Source organism: Tarenaya hassleriana, unplaced genomic scaffold (assembly GCF_000463585.1).
Source record: "Tarenaya hassleriana unplaced genomic scaffold, ASM46358v1 Cleome2, whole genome shotgun sequence".
Lineage (NCBI taxonomy): Eukaryota > Viridiplantae > Streptophyta > Magnoliopsida > Brassicales > Cleomaceae > Tarenaya > Tarenaya hassleriana.
In genome coordinates this window covers 834,071-852,650 of record NW_010965372.1, presented here as the reverse complement: position 1 = coordinate 852,650, position 18,580 = coordinate 834,071, and the positions used below count along the sequence as shown (strand labels likewise).

Below are 18,580 nucleotides of genomic sequence, written 5' to 3'. Positions count from 1 at the left end.
TCTTCCCGTCTTCAAATCTCTCTACTCACTTCCGCCTCTCTCATTCCTCTTTCTTCCCTTTTCCCCTTTCTCGTAGAAGCGAGAGATCATCTTTAGCCGTTGGAGATTTGATCGAGAGAAAGAGAGATAGGGGAGTTTTGTGGGAGGTCGATTGATTGCTTTTGAATGGGGGTTTCGGATTCCATGGGGTTTTTGTGAGAAATCGCTACCTCCATTCGATCGATTTGGGTTTGATCGCTGGAGATTCTATCTCTCTAGAGTCCGATCTTGCAATTTCTAGATCAGGGTTGTAAAATTTTTCCTGGGTTTCTTGTAAGCGGAAGGTAAATTTTGGGAATTTTTTCATCTGGGTTTTTGAAATCGGGTCTTGTTCTTGATAGGATCTTTTCAGATTCTAGCATCGGATCCAGAGGATACTCTTTTCAATGGATTTAAGTTCGGGTCATGTAAGGTTTTCAAATCGATTTCCGTGGGGTTTTTTTTAAGCATTTGCTGTGGATTTTTTCTCTGTAGGTGACGAAGAAAATGGCTGGATCAGACGAGAACAATCTTGGAGTCATTGGAGCCATGAATCTCCATGGTAATCTATCCTTTTGTATTCATCTCTGGGTTTATCAAAAGAACAATCTCACAGATCATTTTCTCGGACATGAAATCTCAAGTTTTTGTGTTTTGTCAAATCATCCATGTATCTGTCTGAATCTGCAACAGGAGAAGGTGGTTTGCGAGGTGGTGTGGGAGGGAAGTTCATACCGAAAACCGGGCAGACTCGGAGAGCACTCAGTACAATTAACAAGAACATCATAATCGGAGCTTCTCCTTATCCTTGTGCTGTCAACAAGAGAGCAATCTCTGAGTAAGTTCTTTCAATGAGTAATAATCCTTAGAAGTTGTATTTTACATCCTCTGAAGTACGAACTATAATTTTAGGCCTCGAATATGCATAAAGGGGAAAAATAATGTATGTATAGATTAGAAATATACATGTGGATGAGGTTATTGTGGATTTCCTCTGATCTGAGGTGGTAGTTTCCTGATTTAGTTTCTGAATTTCCCTGGTTTCAGAAGGAATGCAATCTGTAGTAGTAAGAACAATCCTCTTGTTCCGGTGCATCGGCCAATAACTAGGCAAGTAATTTCCTCGGCTTTTGCTTCGTTGTATCGAGCGTCACATTGTTTGTGTTATCCCTTACATAAGCTTTGGTGTTGAATTTTGCAGAAAGTTTGCTGCTCAGTTAGCTGACAACAAGCAGCAAGAGGTACCGTCTACGCAAAGAAAGTGACAATGGAACGTGTTCATTGAGGAAAACGACGTTTTATCGGGTCTAATCTCGAATCTCTTTACGTCCAGGAAACCAAGAAATCGGTCCCGGTTTCATGCGAGCCGGCTGATAGAATCATCATAGATGTCGATGAAGAAGACTTCAACGAGCCAATGTTTGTGCAACACACCGAAGCAATGCTCGACGAGATCGACCGGATGGTAATTGATATATGTCAAACCCTTCAGTTTGATTTGGAACAAGAAAATTCTGATTCTTCGGCTTGCTTTTTCCATAGGAGGAGATCGAAATGGAAGACGTGGATGACGAAGAAGAAGAAGAGGCTGTGATTGATATAGACAGTACTGACAAGAACGACCCTCTTGCTGTGGTTGAATATATCGATGATCTGTATTCCTTCTACAAGAAAAATGAGGTAATTAATCAGTGTTGTTGTCTTATATAGATCTTTTCAGAGCTCTCATCATCATCATCATCATCATCAATGGTAGACGTTTAACTGTTCTTCATTCGGGTAGTGCCGGAGCTGTGTACCACCAAACTACATGGAGAATCAACAGGATATCAATGAGAGGATGAGAGGAATCCTCATCGACTGGTTGATCGAGGTAGAGTTAACGAGAAGAAGAATATGACATTCTACTCTTGTTCAAATTCGATCTTCAAGAAAATCCGATATTGACGTGATATGAAATACGAGCAGGTGCACTACAAATTTGAGCTGATGGAGGAAACCCTTTACCTCACTGTCAATCTCATCGACAGATTTCTCGCCGTCCACCAAATCGCGAGGAAAAAGCTTCAGCTTGTCGGTGTTACGGCTATGTTGCTCGCTTGCAAATACGAGGAAGTTTCGGTTCCGGTGGTAGATGATCTCATTCTGATATCCGACAAAGCTTACACCCGGAAAGAAGTGCTCGACATGGTAAAAACTTTCAGGGTCGATGCATAATACTTGCTTCATAATAACATAATATCATCATCTTGTGTGAAGGAACGTTTGTCCCTGTGTTGCAGGAGAAGCTTATGGCCAATACCTTGCAATTCGATTTCTGTCTTCCGACACCATACGTGTTCATGAGACGGTTTCTGAAAGTCGCACAATCTGATAAAAAGGTTCGATCTTTTGAATCGTTTAGTGGATTGGAATGTTTTCAAAAAGGTTCATTCGATCGTCTAATGGTGGATGCAACCTCTGTGTTCCAGCTCGAGCTTCTATCGTTCTTCATCCTCGAGCTTTGCCTTGTGGAGCACGACATGCTGAAGTACCCTCCGTCTCATTTAGCGGCTTCGGCTATCTACACTGCTCTGTGTACACTTGACGGATTCAAGCAATGGAACAAGACCTGCGAGTTTCACACTGGATACACAGAAGAACAGCTTTTGTAATAAACCCATTCATATCTCTCAAATTTCTTCGAAAGATCATCACGGGTTTTCAGATTCTGATACTGGGCTTCGTCTATTTTTCGCAGGGAATGCTCGAGAAAGATGGTGACTTTCCATCAGAAGGCGGGGTCAGGGAAACTGACCGGAGTGCACAAGAAGTACAGCACGTCTAAGTTCGGTTATGCTACTAGAAACTCACCAGCTACATTCCTTCTCTAATGTTCAAAGATCAAAATGACACAAGGACTATGACTCCGGATCGAGTTTTCTGCCTTTTGTGTCTAGAAAGGGGAAGCGGCTCGAGAGATTAGAGCAATAGAAGTTGCTACCGGGCGGGGAAATGTGAACACACACACACGTACGGTATCTTTTGACGTTTGCTTGTTGTTTCCGAACATCGGGTTAGGGTTCTTCTTGTTCAATCCTTTTGATCATTTATCTCTTCACTTGAGAGTCTGAATTGTTTTTCACTCTTTAGATTTCCTTGTTCACTTGCTGAATGGATAGTTAAGTATGCCACAAGAAACAAACAATACCAACTAAACCGGATCCAGTTGGGTGCCAGCTAAACTGGTTTTTTCTTAGGTTTTGAATGACAATGGTTTTTATTTTAGTTTTTTGGCTTTAGTTTTTGTTTTTTGGTTTTTAATTTTTGATTTTTGGCTTTTGAATTTCATAAGTTTGTAAATCTAAAAAATTGCTACTTTTGGTTTTTTAGTTATTTTTTTTCATAAAGTAGATTTCTAGATTTTTAGGAAAGCTAAATTTTAAATAATTTTATTATAAATTTTTTCAATTTTTAAAATCCAAAACTCTCAAAACTCTTCCCATTCAACATTTTAGTCAAAATTGTTTGTTCTCTAAATTTCTTGGCTGAATTGGATAGTTAAGAGTAAGCTACAAGAAAGAATACCCACTAAACCGGACTGGGTTGGGTTAAATTACCAGCTAAACCGGTTTTGTTTATCTTCACTTGATTTCCTGGTCGAATGGATAGTTGAGTACGCTACAAGAAAGGATACCAGCTAAATTGGCGCCGGGTTGGATTAAATCGGGTGCCACCTAAACCGGTTTTGGTTATTTCGTGGTAGTTTTGGTCAGTAAAATTTAGTTCATGTTTTGGTCTAGACTAATCTCGAAACCGGAGTAAGCCATGTTATTTGGATTATATCTTCCTTTTTCAAATTTGAGATTCGAAATCAAAACGGGATAAATATTTTGCATCCCATTTTACCGGTTTGAACTATCCAAATTTGGGTAAATTTAGTTAATGTTTGCAGGGGAGAAAAGTTAAACTTGTCTATAAGAATAAGCATATGATGTATTTGCATAAACCAATCTTGTATATTATATAATTATTACTTTATTGAATAATTTAATATTTATTATTACACCTCCAATAAATAACTTTTTCTGTGTACTATATTACTTATTTAAAAACTCTGCCTACTTCACAATCATTATAAAAAAAAACCTACAAAATATTAATTTTGAATAAAATAACCTTAAGTGTTGAACTACCATGGTTGAATACCTGTCATCATCGAAAAGAAAAAACATTACAAATTTACAACGCCATCATTTATCGGAAAAAATCATTACGAAATTGAAAAGAATTGGTTTGAGGAGTTGACCGTCGAAATTACAAACGTTCAGAGTTTGTTTTTCTCATTTTCCCCATGTTCATTTTTTACTTTTAAATATTTTTTAATTATTATTATCTGGAATTTAAATTTTTTATGGAGATTATTAAATATGAGGTTATAACAGTTTTTATTGATTGATATGAAACTTGGTAGGTATTTGATATGAAATTCGGTAGTTAATATGTATATTATAAATTAAGAATAGATTTTTTTTTTTTAAAGAATAAGATAAAAACGTTTCTTTTGAATACGCATTGACAAACGAACGCGCTTGACAATTCTTTATTTTTGACGCTCCATGATTCCATGGGTCTCATCTCGTTCCTTCCCACTATAAAGAAAAGCATTCACACTCTTGCTTTTGTTCCGTTCTTTAACAATTGCAATACGTGCGTATATATATACATATATATATGTATAGGCATAGAGCAGCGATACAAAGGCGTGAGAGTTAGAGATGGAACAAAGAAGAGGAAATAGTGTCAAGTTGATGTTTGTGTTTCTATGTTTGTTTTCATTTCGTGACAACTCCTTCGCCCTCTCTCGCCAAACCCATTTCCTCCCTCCCATCGGTGAGTCCGATTCTCTCCTTCTTATGTTATTATTATTTTTTAAATATATATATATGCAAATATATATTCATATTTGGATCGTTTGTAGATATGGATTGGATACCGAGTAAGAATTAGATATCCAAACTTTGGATATTCGTAATCAAAAAAGCGATTTGAGAGAGAGTGAACCGAGACAATGATATACCTTGTAACGTTTTTTTTTTTGAATGTTTCTTTTGTTAATGTAACGTGGAACAGATCATGAGACGAGTTCAAGGGACAGCGAAAGAGATGTCGGGACCGAAGTTAATTTGGTGGGGAAAACTCAGATGAAGATCCAAGTTAGGAAAAGCTTGTCGCCACGCGCAGGCCAACCTAATTAGAAAACTTTTTGCTGTTGTTATTTGTTATATTATTTAAATTCACATATACATATAATAAAATTATTTCAAGGGTTTTGAGTAGCCAAAAAAGTAGTATTTCGATTGAAATAAAATTTTATAAGTTAGAATTTTTCTAGTTGGATCTTCGACTAATTAGTTTGATGAAAATCTGAAAAAACAAATCACAAGCTTTATAAAATATTTCAATACAAATATATCAAATATTAAAATATATCCAGAAAATACTCTATTTTTTTTTAATCAAAAGCAATTTCCACGACTTGATAACACCATCGATGACTTCGCCCAAATTGTACACAGAATTTAACGGATCTTTAACGAACTTTAATCGAAAAACAATTTTATATACAGATTTAACAACTTTGATTGTGTTTTTTTTTGGTTTTTTATGAGATTTTTCCTAAAACAAAACATGTTTGACAATTCAGAATTAACTCGCATTGTTTCACAAAACAATGAATTGGTTTAGCAAAAAAAAAAAAACTAAACTAAACTAAACTCCCAAGGGATTTCACAGATAAAATGCGTGAGACTACAGAGATTCAGCGTTCGAACGCTGTTTCAAAACACTCGACAACATATACGGTTGTTGTTCTACACGAGACGCCAGAGAACGCCATTAAAGCCCGTTCAATCGCTACTAATCCAAACGCTAGAGAACGCTATTCGAAACGCTATTCGTATGGAGCAGATCCTTATGGTTTTGGCGAGCATAGAAGAAAGGACCATTTCAAAGACAAACACCAAATAAAAGTTTCACAGCACTCCTATTTCTTCCACAGAAATGAAGAATTAGCAAAAGACCATCTGAAAACATGTCAAACATCTTACTACCCAAATACAAAAAACAAAGCATCAGGACCTCTCTCTCTCTGTCTCTCATGCCCGTGTCATCGTTAACGATGGTACATTGGTTTTTACAGTATGCCCCTAAGGCTAAACAATAGGAGCAAGGCAAGCGTTTTACCAGGAAAATGCAGAGGATTGTGTTGGAGTAGAAGCTACTCCCGAGGGTAAATCACCTTCTCACGGGTGGAACCGCACCCCTTCCACCGGTCCCCCCACGCCCAGCCGCCTGAGCCAAACACCCATGAGATTAACATGTTCAACAATTACTAATCATATAATCAAGCCAATGTCGAACCAGAGCTCTGCTACCTTAAACATGGCATAGAATGGAGACATATATACAGCATTAAGTTTCCAAACCATGTCCCCTCACCCTCAGTGATACAGATTTTTTATAGAAAGTCAGAGATAAACAGAAGAGGGATTTGGAAAAAAAAATGATGGCTTACTTTGGCACGCATCGCAACAGCTCTACCTCTGCCTACACCCAATGATGAGCTCTTACCCTGCATTATTACACAATGAAGATGTTACTTTCCGTGTTGATGGAGAAAAACATACAAGTAGTCTCTAAGACCATTCTGAACCGGGAAACGTACCTTAATTCTAGCATCTAAACGTTTGAACATCGGAGCATTCTTCAGCATGTCTGGTATGACCATAAACCTGTCAAGATTTTGCCACATGCCAACGATCAATCAGCTAAACAGAGAAGGATTTCAAAAAATTACATCAGAAATAAAGATGTCCAGGGAAGCAGTGGATAAAGCACCTGACTTTGCTGCCTCTGATGAAGACATGCTCAAGTTGAGACACCTTACCATCCTGTTCATGGACAATGGGAAACCCAAACAAGTGTTCAGTAACGATCGCCAAGAACAACATGTTAAGTTCTATGAACCAAAGACAGTCAGAGATGAAGTGTAATTGTCTGTTACTCGTAGGCAAGAGCCAGAACGTACTTAGACCGTACTACTGAGATGAACAAAAGCAATCTAACTCTCTACACATGCTCATAAAATTTCTGGCTCCACAAATCTAGGGTTTTTCACAGCACCCTCCTCCACTTACAACGGCTTACAACGGACAGGAAAAAAGAGGTTTAGGGTTTGGAAAAAAAAATATAGATAAAAAAAAAACAACGTAAATTCTAGGGTTTCAATTTACCTTGGCGGTGTAGGTGATGTTCTCGAGCTGACAGTTCCAGTTATCCTCACACTCGATCATGCTTCCTCTGTAAAGCTCACCGCTCTTCAGCTCCACAGTGACGACATGACCGGAGGCCTCGTGAAGGAGCTTCACCGGTATTCCCAAACTGCGACTCATCTCTTCGTCTCCTCCGGCAAAACCCTAATTAAACCTTCACTTTTCTCTCTGCAACCTCTGTAAGATGGCGAATGACGAGGAGACGCAAAATCAAAAGGTTGTGTATCAGGGACAATCTCGATATTTAAAGCTGGGCAGAGGGTATTTAAGTAATTTAAGTATTTTGCTCGTGAGGATAAGCCCAAAACTCTTCTCCCTTATTGGTCCAATAAATATAAATAGCTCTTCAGCTCCACAGTGACGACATGACCCGATGCTTCGTGAAGAAGCTTCACAGGTATTCCCAAACTGCGGCTCATCTCTTCGTTTCCTCCGCAAAAACCCTAATTTAAACCTTCCCCCTTTTTCTCTGCAACCTAGAGAGTATGACCGGCGATGGAGAGGACGTACGAAATGTGGGGATAATTTTGCTAATTTACAGCTATACTGAGGGTATTTTGGTATTTTAAACATTTTGGGCTCGTAACTTTTAAATTTAATGGATAAAGCCCAAATATCCCTGCTTGTTTGTTATTTGTTGTCCGAAAATATGAATCATTTTTAGCCCAAATATATCATATGCTACTATTCATCCTTTAAAAAGATACAAAATTTAAGCAAAAAAATTAATAATAATTTATTAGTTTCTAAATCGAATTCAATTCGAATATTAATTCAAAATATTTTTTAAAATCAAATTAACTAAATTCGAATTGTAGTCGAATTGAATATCAGAACTCAAAAACCTAATCCGAATTAAAAATCTCTTCAAAAAACAACATTTCTTGATAGAAACCAAACTCAACTAAATAAAATTTGAACCAAATACAAATAGAATAATCGTAATTCTTACAAAACTTATAGTAGTAAAGGTTGTATGAGTTATGCAATCTTCATTTAGTTGGCTGTAAAAGCATGAATGCAACACAAAACATGTTGCAAATTAACATTTTTTTTTTGTTGCATATTTAGTAAATTTTACTCGCATAATTTTTATGTATAATAAGTGGAAAAAAATAATTCCTCCCGTTTGAAAAAAACTATTACAAACATTTTTACCATGAAAATATAATTTTGTGTGATAAATACAACATTAAGTAGATAACTTTGAAAGATTCTCTTTGGTAAAATTGGTTGTTCTTTTGCTCATCCAAATACTCATTGCTACGACTTACAGAATATCATGAATCCATATTCGACGTGCATCTATATTTATACAGCATCTGCCCTCTAGGTCTAGGAGAAAAGGGTAACTAAACATTATCAGGATGTACAAGAAAAAGCAAGAAGCACCTCAGGCCAACCATCAACGGCAAAGACATCAAGTGAGAAGCCATCTCATCGGTTTGCAGAAAACACGTGCGCTTCTTGAATGTTCAGCAAGCAAGGCAGTCAACACTGCATCATTAACGCAGACTCAGTTTGCATTTATAAATGGTCACCAATCACCATATAACCTTTTGACAAGGACCAACCCAGTTCAAGTCTCCGTCCAATGGGGTGTTGGGGAAGGGAATATACTAGTTAGTCTTACTCCTAACTTTTTATGCAGAGAGGGTGATTCGAACCCGCGACCTCAGACACCACGACAAGTGAGGTTAGCGCGAACCTCAGACCATATGACCTTTCGAAGAACAAAAAAGGACTTATAGCAGAAGGCTTGTACTTTATACCCGGACAAATAAAATGTAGCAGGAATAATGTGACACAACATTTGAAGGGCAAGAGTGAATATACGGCAAACAGCACCTGGTGTGACAAAAGAAGTTCACGACACTATTTCCTTACTTTCTTTGAAGAAACAGGCACTCAACACATACCTGACTTGTCTTGTCTTCCGTGGAAAATGTTATCTCATGCAAGCAAGGGCCTGCAATTGAGTAAACTGGATGAAATACAGCTCCATCTGTATTCATATAACTAAACTTGGAAAGGCGATTGCTCACTAGTAGTCACCGAAAGCAAAAGAAAAAGACATGTTTCAGTTGCCATGTTTTCCCATCTTCGACATGAAACTACATACCGTGAATTGGCGGCATGCACAGGGTTTTCACCCTCATCATCTTCAGATCTACTTGCTGCAAGTGCATTAGGGGGTGAACCAAATGCAGGCGGTGGATGTATGCTGCAAATGGAGACCAAAACGAGAATCGCCATTGTAAAAAGTATGAATTGAAATCGGAGCAATAGAACCAAGAGTTTAAACAATCAAGGATTAAATTGTTCCACAAGAAAACCTTTTTTCTGGTAGAGAGTCTAGGAGAACTTTGATCGGCTTCATAACTAAGAGAGTCCAAAGGAGTAGAGTCAGTTGAGATCCCAGTGGGTTGAACCTTCACAAAGATCAGCCACCAAATACCCTATGAGCCCCATATACACAACCAAATTCTCGACTGGACAGATAGATTCTATGGGAATCCAGAATTTAAGGAGACGCCTAGATGTTCTCTCTTGTTATTGAGCTCTTTCATAACCTGAGCATCAACCGGAAATCCCATACTCTGTCGCATTTGACTGCTACCAGTAGTCACCGCAGGAGCATCTTCCATCCTGGAAATGATGGTAACGGATGGGATCTCTGATCGCAATAGAGCAATTTTCAAGCTTCGAAGTGAGCTTGAAAAACACATGACAGTCCCCACATATTCTCAGATTCTTCCTTATCCTAATAACCTTCCCATTGGGCAAGCTCATCAAGCCAAAGGCCAAGGCCAGCTTTTCACTGTGATACCTCAGAGTCTCCTCCATTTGTTCTCCTTCAAGATCTTGCAACACAAAGTTTGTGTCGGGAACATAACCAATGCCAATTAGTTTGTGGGTCAATTGGTTTAGCCAACTATTGACTTCGGTTATCTGTGGGTGAGAGTTGTCTCCCACGATAAAAGCATGAATCTCTTTGTTTACTTCAATCCAGCTGCAACCAGGTTCTTTCTTAATTCCTCTGTTTCTCATGCATTTCCGAACTTCTGCAACTCTATCCCATTTCTGAGAATTCGCATAAATGTTAGACAGGAGAATGTAAGTTCCTGGATCTTCGGGATCAAGAGTTATGACCTTATGAGCAGCATATTCTGCTAACTCCATGTTCCGATGAATCCTACAAGCACCAAGTAGCGTTCTCCATGTCACAGCATCTGGCTCACTCTCCATTTCCTTCAACAGCTTGATAGCATCGTCAAGTCTTCCGGCCCTTCCAAGAAGATCAATCATGCACCCATAGTGTTCCCTCCCTGGATCAATTCCATATAGTTTTTTCATCCATCTAAAGTAGTACCAACCATCTTCAACGAGTCCCGCATGGCTGCAAGCAAAGAGAACCCCAAGAATTGTAATATAGTTTGGTCTTGTCCCAGAGGCTTTCATATGGTCAAACAACTTCAATGCCTCCTCGCTGTAACCATTCTGTGCCAAACCGACAATCATCGTGCTCCATGAAATCACATCCTTCTCCTTCATCCGGCTGAACAGTCGACGGGCATCCTCCAAGCAGCCACACTTGCAGTACATATCCACTAGTGCATTGCTGAGTATCAAGTCTTCATCATATTTCAAGATATGAACATGGACTTGCATCCCCATCTCTAACAGAGCCAAACCAGTACATGCCCTCAAAACACTAGTCAGCGTAGACTGATCAGCACAGAAACCCGCTCTCTTCATCCTCTTGAACAAATTCAAAGCTTCATCACTGTCATTGTTTTGAGCACAACCACCGATGATTGAGTTCCAAACAATCCTATCACCAGTAACCATCTCGTTGAAAACGTAAAGGGCGTCTTTCTGCTCACCCAGTTTGGAGTACATGTCGATGAGAGCACTCCTAACATAGACGTCAGATTCCAGGCCGTCCTTCACTATCACACTATGAAGCATCCTGACACTGGCTAGCTCATTGCAGGCTCTCAACACAGAGGAGAAGGTATACATGTTGGGTCTGGCACCCTCGCTAAGCATCAAAGCCAGCAACTCAAGAGCCTTCCGATGAAGCTTGGAATTGGAATAGGCAGAAATCATGGTAGTCCACGAAACAACATTTCTGTCAGGCAATTGGTCGAACAGGAGCTGAGCATCATCTAAAAGATTAAATTTGGCATACATGTTGATAAGAACATTGACAAGAAACGTCATGGGCCTATGCCCATTGGAGAATAGGTGTCGATGGACGAGCTTTCCCTCGTGAAGGGCTCCACGGGACAAGCAGCACTTGAGGAGCTCAGAGTAAGTAATGCAGTCCGCCCAAATACCGTATCTTTGCATTGAAAGCATCGCCTGCATAGCTCTGGGAAGGTCTCTCTGGTAGCAGAATCGGGTAAAATCATTAAGCAGCAAAGCTGGATCGGCGGTGGTGGTTGCGTAAGGACGCCGCCGTGAGGAAACCATCGTGAAGGGGTTTAGGATAATGGTTCTGATCCCGTGAGAATAAGCTCTTTGAATCCGAAAGTGTGGAACTTTTGGATGACCCAACCGGATCAAACCTGGAAACGACATTTCAAGTTCTGCCAGAAGACATTTGCCGTCATCCCACACCGAAATGAAAATCGGAGGCCGTCGATATGAAAATCGGTATGTTGAATTAAAGATTAGGGCATGGAAGTCGGGGGAAAAAGTGAAATTTCAGAACGTGATCGCAGAAAGTCACTCATCATTGGATTCATTGCCACTGTCTTCGATTTCTCATCACCACAAACAAACACGAACTGAAATACTCAGAGGAGGAGGAGAAACTGAGAAATCGAAAATTAAGGAATCCCAAAACCTTGAAGCGAAGCGACTGCTAAAGAGAGTTCAGGAGGATACGTGTGGGCTTTCACCGAGTTTTTGCCCTAAATCGGATTGGCAGCTGAGTTGGAGCATTCTGGAAACAACTCGGTAAAATAAAATGGGCCTATGGGCCTAGACCCGAGTTGGTGCCGTTGAGATCCATCGATATTTCATACATGAAGAACTTACACAAAAATCATTAAAAAAAAACTGTCTAATTTATTTCCCTTCGTGGTTGGGTATAAAACATATCTCGTATATCAATATACATATGTATACACCTTCATACCTATACATATATATATATACGTACATATATGTATATTTTTATAAAAGTACAAAAATTTAAAATTTTAAAAAAACATATAACATATATTATTATTTTATTTTTTATTTTATTTTTATTATTGTTTTATTTTGATGTGGTAAAAAAAAATGTCACGTGGTGGTGATATAAAAAAAATTGGTGAACCAAGTCAGGACCATGCGCGGAAACCGTTACTCAATTAATGTCGTTAGAGTTTATGTAACAATTTAGAGAGAAAAAAATTACAAATCAGTATATTTTTGTAAGATAAAAATTAGTATATTTATCAATAAGATTTGAATAAATTAGTGTGTATTTGGAATTTTTCCAAATAAGTATCTTATCTATTTTTTTGGAATTTATATATATATATATATATATAAAGCTTCTTTTAAACCCAAGTACTCAACAATTCTCCCAATTGTCGGGCTATATATATATATATGTGTGTGTGTGTGTGTTTCCACGTTATCTAGAACATAATTTGTATTATGTCATGTCTTTTTTCATCGTTTTGCCACTGTAACAATTGAACCTAAAGCCGTAGCGGTAAATCCAATAACAACAAAGGATGATTGCTGAGTATGAACTAATTACATCTGTTCCCATGGGTACAAAGGATAATTATTGAGTATTATTTTTTTATATATGTTCAAGTTAGATGTTTCTTGGATTTTTAGACATTATTAATCTAAGAAAGATAGGGATAATAGAAATCGCATTTTCGCTTTGTTTTTTCTTTTGGCGAGGAACGACGAGGGACAAAGTGAATTAATGATTTGAAGAAAAAGTACTTTAGGTTTCACTGATTGACATAGAGTGGAGTGGGGGGGGGTAAACCCTAAATTATTTTCACCTTTAATCGTCAGTGCTTACAAAATATATATCTTATCTATTTTTTTTGAATTTATATATATATATATATATATATATATATATTACCAATACTAATTTATTATTACGAAAATATTTTTAAATTAGGTAAAACTTGTGTCTATCCTTTGCATTCAATACCTAACCAATGAAAAGCCACACTCTTTGACACTTACCTAAGATTCTCTAGTGAAAACCACCAATCAATGCAATGAAGATAAAAAGGAATCTAATCGCAAATTACAAATTAATTAATTGAAAAAACCGTTAATTACCCTTTTAACAATCATATCATTATCACAAGTACATTAACCCCAGCGTCACTCACAAAAGGAATCTATAAATACAGTTGTCCCTCGACACCTTTCAAGAAAAAAAAATTCCAACCAAAGAACAAAAAAAAAAAACAGAAATGGAGGGAACGATCAAGTGCTCGGCGAACTACGTGCCACTTTCTCCGATAAGCTTCCTGGAGAGAGCGGCCACCGTCTACGGCGGCCGGACCTCCATTGTATACGGCGACGTTTCGTACACGTGGACTCAGACTCGTGACCGCTGCCCTCTCTCGGCTCGGCGTCTCCCGCCACGACGTGGTATTTATTTGCTTTTAGCATATTTCATGCATGTCCCTGCACCGTGTGTGTGATCACATATACGTGTATACATATATATATATATATATATGTGTGTGTATTATACAGATCAATCTTTTAGGTGAAATGTCGGTACATGTGTTATATATAAAAACACACGTGCATCAATACATAAATTAAGTAGACTATTTCATAAACTATTACATATAGATTTTTTATAAGATAATAAATATCTTTGTGAAATTAAAATATAGTATTAGATTCTTATGGAGATACAAAAAATACGAAAAAGGTGTGATAATGTTATGTATATTTTAATTTTGCTATATAGATTTGTGTTAATACACATTTATGAATATGATGCAATATTTAATGATAAGGAGAAGAATTAAACAGAGAAAAAAAAAATTCAAATTCTAATGCTAGAATTTTGTACTAAAAAGAGAATAACAAGTAAATAAGTTAAAATTGTACAGAATAAATATTCCTATTATGCCATGCTTGTGTGTGTGTATATACACTATTCGTATTTTGCCGAATTAGTATATTTGCTTTTTTCTTAAAAAATATTTGAATAGGTGGCAACTTTGGCGCCAAATGTTCCTGCCCTGTGTGAGCTCCTTTTCGGAGCTCCAATGGCGGGAGCCGTCACTTGCGTTTTGAACACTCACTACGATGCCGATGGCGTCGTCAGGGCTCTCCGCCTGATTAAGCCGAAGGTTCTATTCGTCGATTCGGAATTCCTCCCAGTGGCCGAGCAGTCCCTCGCCCTCCTCTCCTCCTCCGACCAAACTCTCCCCATCATCGTCACAATCCCAGCTCACGACTCATCCAAAAACCCTAATCACCAAACCTACGAGGAACTCCTCGCTTCTGGAAACCCTGATTTCGAAATCGTCCGACCCAACGACGAACTGGAACCGATCTCGCTAAACTTCACGTCCGGCACGACGGCCGAGTCGAAATGCGCAGTCTACAGCCACCGAGGCGCGTTCCTTAACGCGACGGCCGTCGGTGTCATAACCGCGATAAAGCCGATGCCGGTTTACTTGTGGACCGTGCCCATGTACCATTGCAGCGGCTGGTGCTCCGTTTGGACCGTCGCCGCCACCGGTGGAGTCAACGTCTGTCTCCGTGAAGTCAACGCCGGAGCTATCTACGACAACGTCGTGAAGCACAAGGTAACACACTTGGGCGCTTCGCCGCCGTTGCTTAACATGATCGGCAACGCCACTGATTCGGAGAAGAAGACGTTCCCTTGGCTCGTCGAGGTTATGACCGGCGGTGCTGCGCCGCCGCCGGAGGTATGTCTTCTTGTCCATTTCTCAACGTCACTGTCCCTGCTTTCACTGTTTTTTTCTCTTCAATTATGGATTTTTCGGCAAAAAGATGACAAACCCACGAGGTATTTTCATCCTTTTTAATCATTTTAGCATATTAACTGGACAGATACTGAAGAAGCTGATGAAGCTAGGGTTCAAGGTGACGAATGCGTACGGGTGTACGGAATCGTACGGAGCTGCAGCAGTGTGCTTGCCCATGCCTGAGTGGGAGTCTCTCCCAGAGGAGGAGAACCTGAGGCTGAGGGCGAGACAGGGTCTGAACCATTTCGCCGTGGAAGCCATCGACGTGATGGATCCAGCCACTATGAAGCCGGTGCCTCAAGACGGGAAAACCATCGGAGAGATCGTTCTCCGGTCAAACACCGTCATGAGTGGCTACTTCAACAACAGCGAGGCCAGTAAGGAGGTGTTTAAAGGCGGCTGGTACTGGACTCACGACATGGGCGTTAGGCATCCTGATGGGTACGTATAATATACACTATCTCTCCATATTTTCTAATAATCACGTAACAATTTGAGGAGATGGAAGAAATCTTATGTTTCTTTTCTCGAAAATGCATATAAATACCTATTTAGAGGTGACACATATAAAAAAACAATAATCTAAAAAATCAATAAAAGGATGGACTGGACTATAATCACATATGTGGAATAGAGCTCGATAGATATTTGAAGTGGTTATATATATATACAAACATATTCACATTTATTTTATAGTTATGAATTTAAAACTACAACTCTCCATGTTTTCATGATAATTTCTCCTAAGGGAATGCTTGCCCTTAAAACCGCAAAACTTGTTTTAAAAGGATGTTTCTTTACGTAGTAAATGATGCTTTTAATTTCTAGATTAAATAAACATAAATGCTATTCATCAGATGAGGAACATTTGGTCGGTTCACTTTTATTTCTCTCACACGTTTAAAACTTACTTATGATTATATCATTCTGATGTGTATGTGGCATATATCTCCATAATGTTGCAGGTATATACAACTGAAAGACAGGGCACAAGACGTGATAGTGACCGGAGGAGAGATGGTGGGTTCGACCGAGATCGAAGGCCTTCTCTTCAGCCACCCCGCCGTGATGGAGTCAGCGGTGGTTGGCCGCCCGGACGAGGCCTTGGGAGAGTCTCTCTGCGCTTTCGTCAGCCTCAATAAAGGGTTCGAGGCCACCGCAGAGGAAGATATCATCGAGTTCTGTAAGAAGAAACTTGTTGTCGATGATGATAGCGATCACCAGAAGAAGATGGTTCCTATGACTGTAGTGTTCACTGAACTCCCAAAGACATCAACTGGGAAGACTCAGAAGGTTTATCTGAGAGAGATGGCCAAGAAGATGGGAAGTGTTCCCAAGATTAATTAAGAATATGTTTGTGATGAATCAATTTATATAGGCTTGGAATAAGAGGATATATATATTTATACATGTAACATTTGAATTATTATAATCAAGCATCTTTTATGGTCAAACCATATAGAGTTTTTTTTTTAAGTTTGATATTTATTGAAATTAATTTTTGGGTTAGTATAATTATAAACATTGAGCTGAATTTGACGTGTGAACTAGGTTTTGGAGTAATTTTGATGTTACAACATAGGGATTGCATTTTGGAAACCCTAACATCCGTTGGTTTAATTTTGTCAAAGCAAATGAACCGTTATTATTTTTTTTAATTTGTAAGGTTTTGTATCTTTCGACTTGGTCAATTGGTCCTATTCTCAAGCGTAGGATTTGTGGCAATCTTTAAGATTTTTTTTTTTGGTATTAAAGGCCATCAAAGCCCGCAATAATTATACGCAGAAAAAAAAAGGAGTTTATGTCTAAAACAAAAAAGAACCGAGAGTTGATGTCGGAGAATGGGACAATGTCCCCCTTTTTTTTAAAAAAATGTGATTGTATTGATAATTTTCCAAAATCTGTTACTAGTGGTTACTTTATAACTCAGAGTGTACAAAATACAAGTATTTTAGTATTTTAAGGTTTCTGATCGGTTTAATAATTTGAAACCGGTTTTGTTCAATTATGGTTGTAATTTAAGTATTAAACCGATATAGATTATATGTGATATGATTTATGATATGGATAATGATTATGATTTTTTTATTACTAAATCATCTTTTTTTTTTGGATTCCGTTAAATAATTTAAAACTCCCAACAAAATATCATTGACTTGGAAAAAAATTAGAGAGTTTGCGTATTTAAATAGAATTTTAAAAAAATCATATATTTATACGCGAGAGTTTTATAATTTGAGTGATTATTTAACAAAAATTTTAATATTTATATGAGATTTTTCTTTATAATTTTAAATTATTGTTTGTATAAAATGTTGATAATATAAAAGGTATTAAATCTTTAGATTCACGTTACTAATGCCGGCCAGGCTTGGACAAAAACATAAACGCTGGAATGCGTTGAGCGAGAAGTGGACCCATTTATGCAAACTATGTGACAAGAACCGATGGACTTTGCATATTAATTCTTGAGTTTATTTATATTAGGATAAATATTAATTTATTATTATAAATATTTTTATTTAGGTAAAACCTTCTATCAACTCTATCTTCTTTGTTTTTTTTTTCCCTCTCTGGTAAAACTTATGTGTAACATTTCCACTCAAGATCCAACCAGCTAATGTTGAAATTAAACTTGATTTTAAAAATCAATTAATAAATATTTTGGTATGTTTATGAAAAATGTGATTAATATAAAAGATGCGTGAAAATATGATGAAATTGTAATTTGGTGAGGTAGTTATAAATATGTAGAATATGAGTGGAAAAAAATTAAGTAAAAATGTGTTTAATAAATGAATTAGATATGTAGTTAGGTGGAAGTTTGTAGTATAAATATGTGTGTTTGTATGGAGTTTGAAATGAAGTAAATTTGAAGAGAAATCAAAAAGAAACATTTCCTCTTCCAAAAATTTTCAAATTCTTTCTTCTTTCGAATATTTCCTAATCTCTTCCAAAAATCCTAAACACTAAATAATCCTCCTCCTTCGTCCGAATAATCCTTCTCCCTAATCCAACACCAACCACCTAAAATGACACTTAGCTCAGATTCTCTGGTAAAACCATCGTCAATTGATGCAAGTGTGGAATCAAAAGGTGTTCGCAAAATTACCAACGCAAACTTACCACAAAAACTTCGATTACCCTTTCACTAATCATGATTATCTCAACTCTAGATTTGCTAATTTGTGTTACACAAGTACATTAATTAAAACATCACTTGTAAAATCTGCCTGTATACAGCTGTTGCTC

General features: G+C 37.8%; 4 protein-coding genes across 8 annotated transcripts; 2 read left to right on the top strand and 2 right to left on the bottom strand.

The window, feature by feature from the left end:
• Positions 1–6: 6 nt before the first annotated feature.
• LOC104811466 (cyclin-B2-4-like) lies at positions 7–3,285 on the top strand. The gene is made up of 12 exons (XM_010538163.1): positions 7–323; positions 514–580; positions 712–856; positions 1,066–1,128; positions 1,220–1,259; positions 1,352–1,483; positions 1,561–1,698; positions 1,802–1,891; positions 1,987–2,208; positions 2,301–2,399; positions 2,490–2,668; positions 2,759–3,285. Exons 2-12 carry the CDS (start codon positions 526–528, stop codon positions 2,889–2,891), a joined length of 1,296 nt encoding a protein of 431 aa, XP_010536465.1. The 5' UTR covers positions 7–323; positions 514–525; the 3' UTR covers positions 2,892–3,285.
• Positions 3,286–5,991: 2,706 nt separating this feature from the next.
• Positions 5,992–7,552, bottom strand: LOC104811465 (small nuclear ribonucleoprotein SmD3b-like). The gene is made up of 5 exons (XM_010538162.1): positions 7,293–7,552; positions 6,898–6,950; positions 6,725–6,791; positions 6,575–6,631; positions 5,992–6,351 (listed from the first exon to the last, which is right to left on the bottom strand). The coding sequence occupies exons 1-5, from the start codon at positions 7,449–7,451 to the stop codon at positions 6,295–6,297; spliced, it is 393 nt and encodes a 130-aa protein (XP_010536464.1). The 5' UTR covers positions 7,452–7,552; the 3' UTR covers positions 5,992–6,294.
• Positions 7,553–8,550: 998 nt separating this feature from the next.
• On the bottom strand, positions 8,551–12,255 carry LOC104811463 (pentatricopeptide repeat-containing protein At2g03880, mitochondrial). 5 transcript variants are annotated; one of them, XM_010538160.2, is made up of 4 exons: positions 9,668–12,255; positions 9,454–9,555; positions 8,906–9,300; positions 8,551–8,828 (listed from the first exon to the last, which is right to left on the bottom strand). In XM_010538160.2, exon 1 carries the CDS (start codon positions 11,916–11,918, stop codon positions 9,948–9,950), a length of 1,971 nt encoding a protein of 656 aa, XP_010536462.1. In that variant the 5' UTR covers positions 11,919–12,255; the 3' UTR covers positions 8,551–8,828; positions 8,906–9,300; positions 9,454–9,555; positions 9,668–9,947. The 5 variants fall into 5 exon arrangements, with proteins under 5 accessions (XP_010536462.1, XP_010536461.1, XP_010536459.1 ...); XM_010538159.2 differs by having other exon boundaries at positions 8,551–9,054; positions 9,251–9,300; XM_010538157.2 differs by having other exon boundaries at positions 9,251–9,300.
• A 1,484-nt stretch (positions 12,256–13,739) lies between these two features.
• Positions 13,740–16,769, top strand: LOC104811462 (probable acyl-activating enzyme 21). The gene is given in 5 exon segments (XM_010538155.1): positions 13,740–13,929; positions 13,931–13,964; positions 14,543–15,268; positions 15,414–15,769; positions 16,294–16,769. Coding segments are annotated over 5 exon segments (1,644 nt in total). The 5' UTR covers positions 13,740–13,783; the 3' UTR covers positions 16,676–16,769.
• Positions 16,770–18,580: the final 1,811 nt, after the last annotated feature.

What these genes read in the sequence shown, in the direction of transcription:
- LOC104811466 (XM_010538163.1), top strand. Translation starts at nt 526, where the DNA reads ATGGCTGGATCAGACGAGAACAATCTTGGAGTCATTGGAGCCATGAAT. An exon ending in TGGAGCCATGAATCTCCATG is followed by an intron (nt 581 to 711) that starts GTAATCTATCCT and finishes AATCTGCAACAG; the next exon opens with GAGAAGGTGGTTTGCGAGGT. An exon ending in GTGCATCGGCCAATAACTAG is followed by an intron (nt 1,129 to 1,219) that starts GCAAGTAATTTC and finishes TGAATTTTGCAG; the next exon opens with AAAGTTTGCTGCTCAGTTAG.
- LOC104811465 (XM_010538162.1), bottom strand. Translation starts at nt 7,451, where the DNA reads ATGAGTCGCAGTTTGGGAATACCGGTGAAGCTCCTTCACGAGGCCTCC. An exon ending in ATCAGAGGCAGCAAAGTCAG is followed by an intron (nt 6,792 to 6,897) that starts GTGCTTTATCCA and finishes AAATCTTGACAG; the next exon opens with GTTTATGGTCATACCAGACA. An exon ending in GTTTAGATGCTAGAATTAAG is followed by an intron (nt 6,632 to 6,724) that starts GTACGTTTCCCG and finishes GTAATAATGCAG; the next exon opens with GGTAAGAGCTCATCATTGGG.
- LOC104811463 (XM_010538156.2), bottom strand. Translation starts at nt 11,918, where the DNA reads ATGTCGTTTCCAGGTTTGATCCGGTTGGGTCATCCAAAAGTTCCACAC.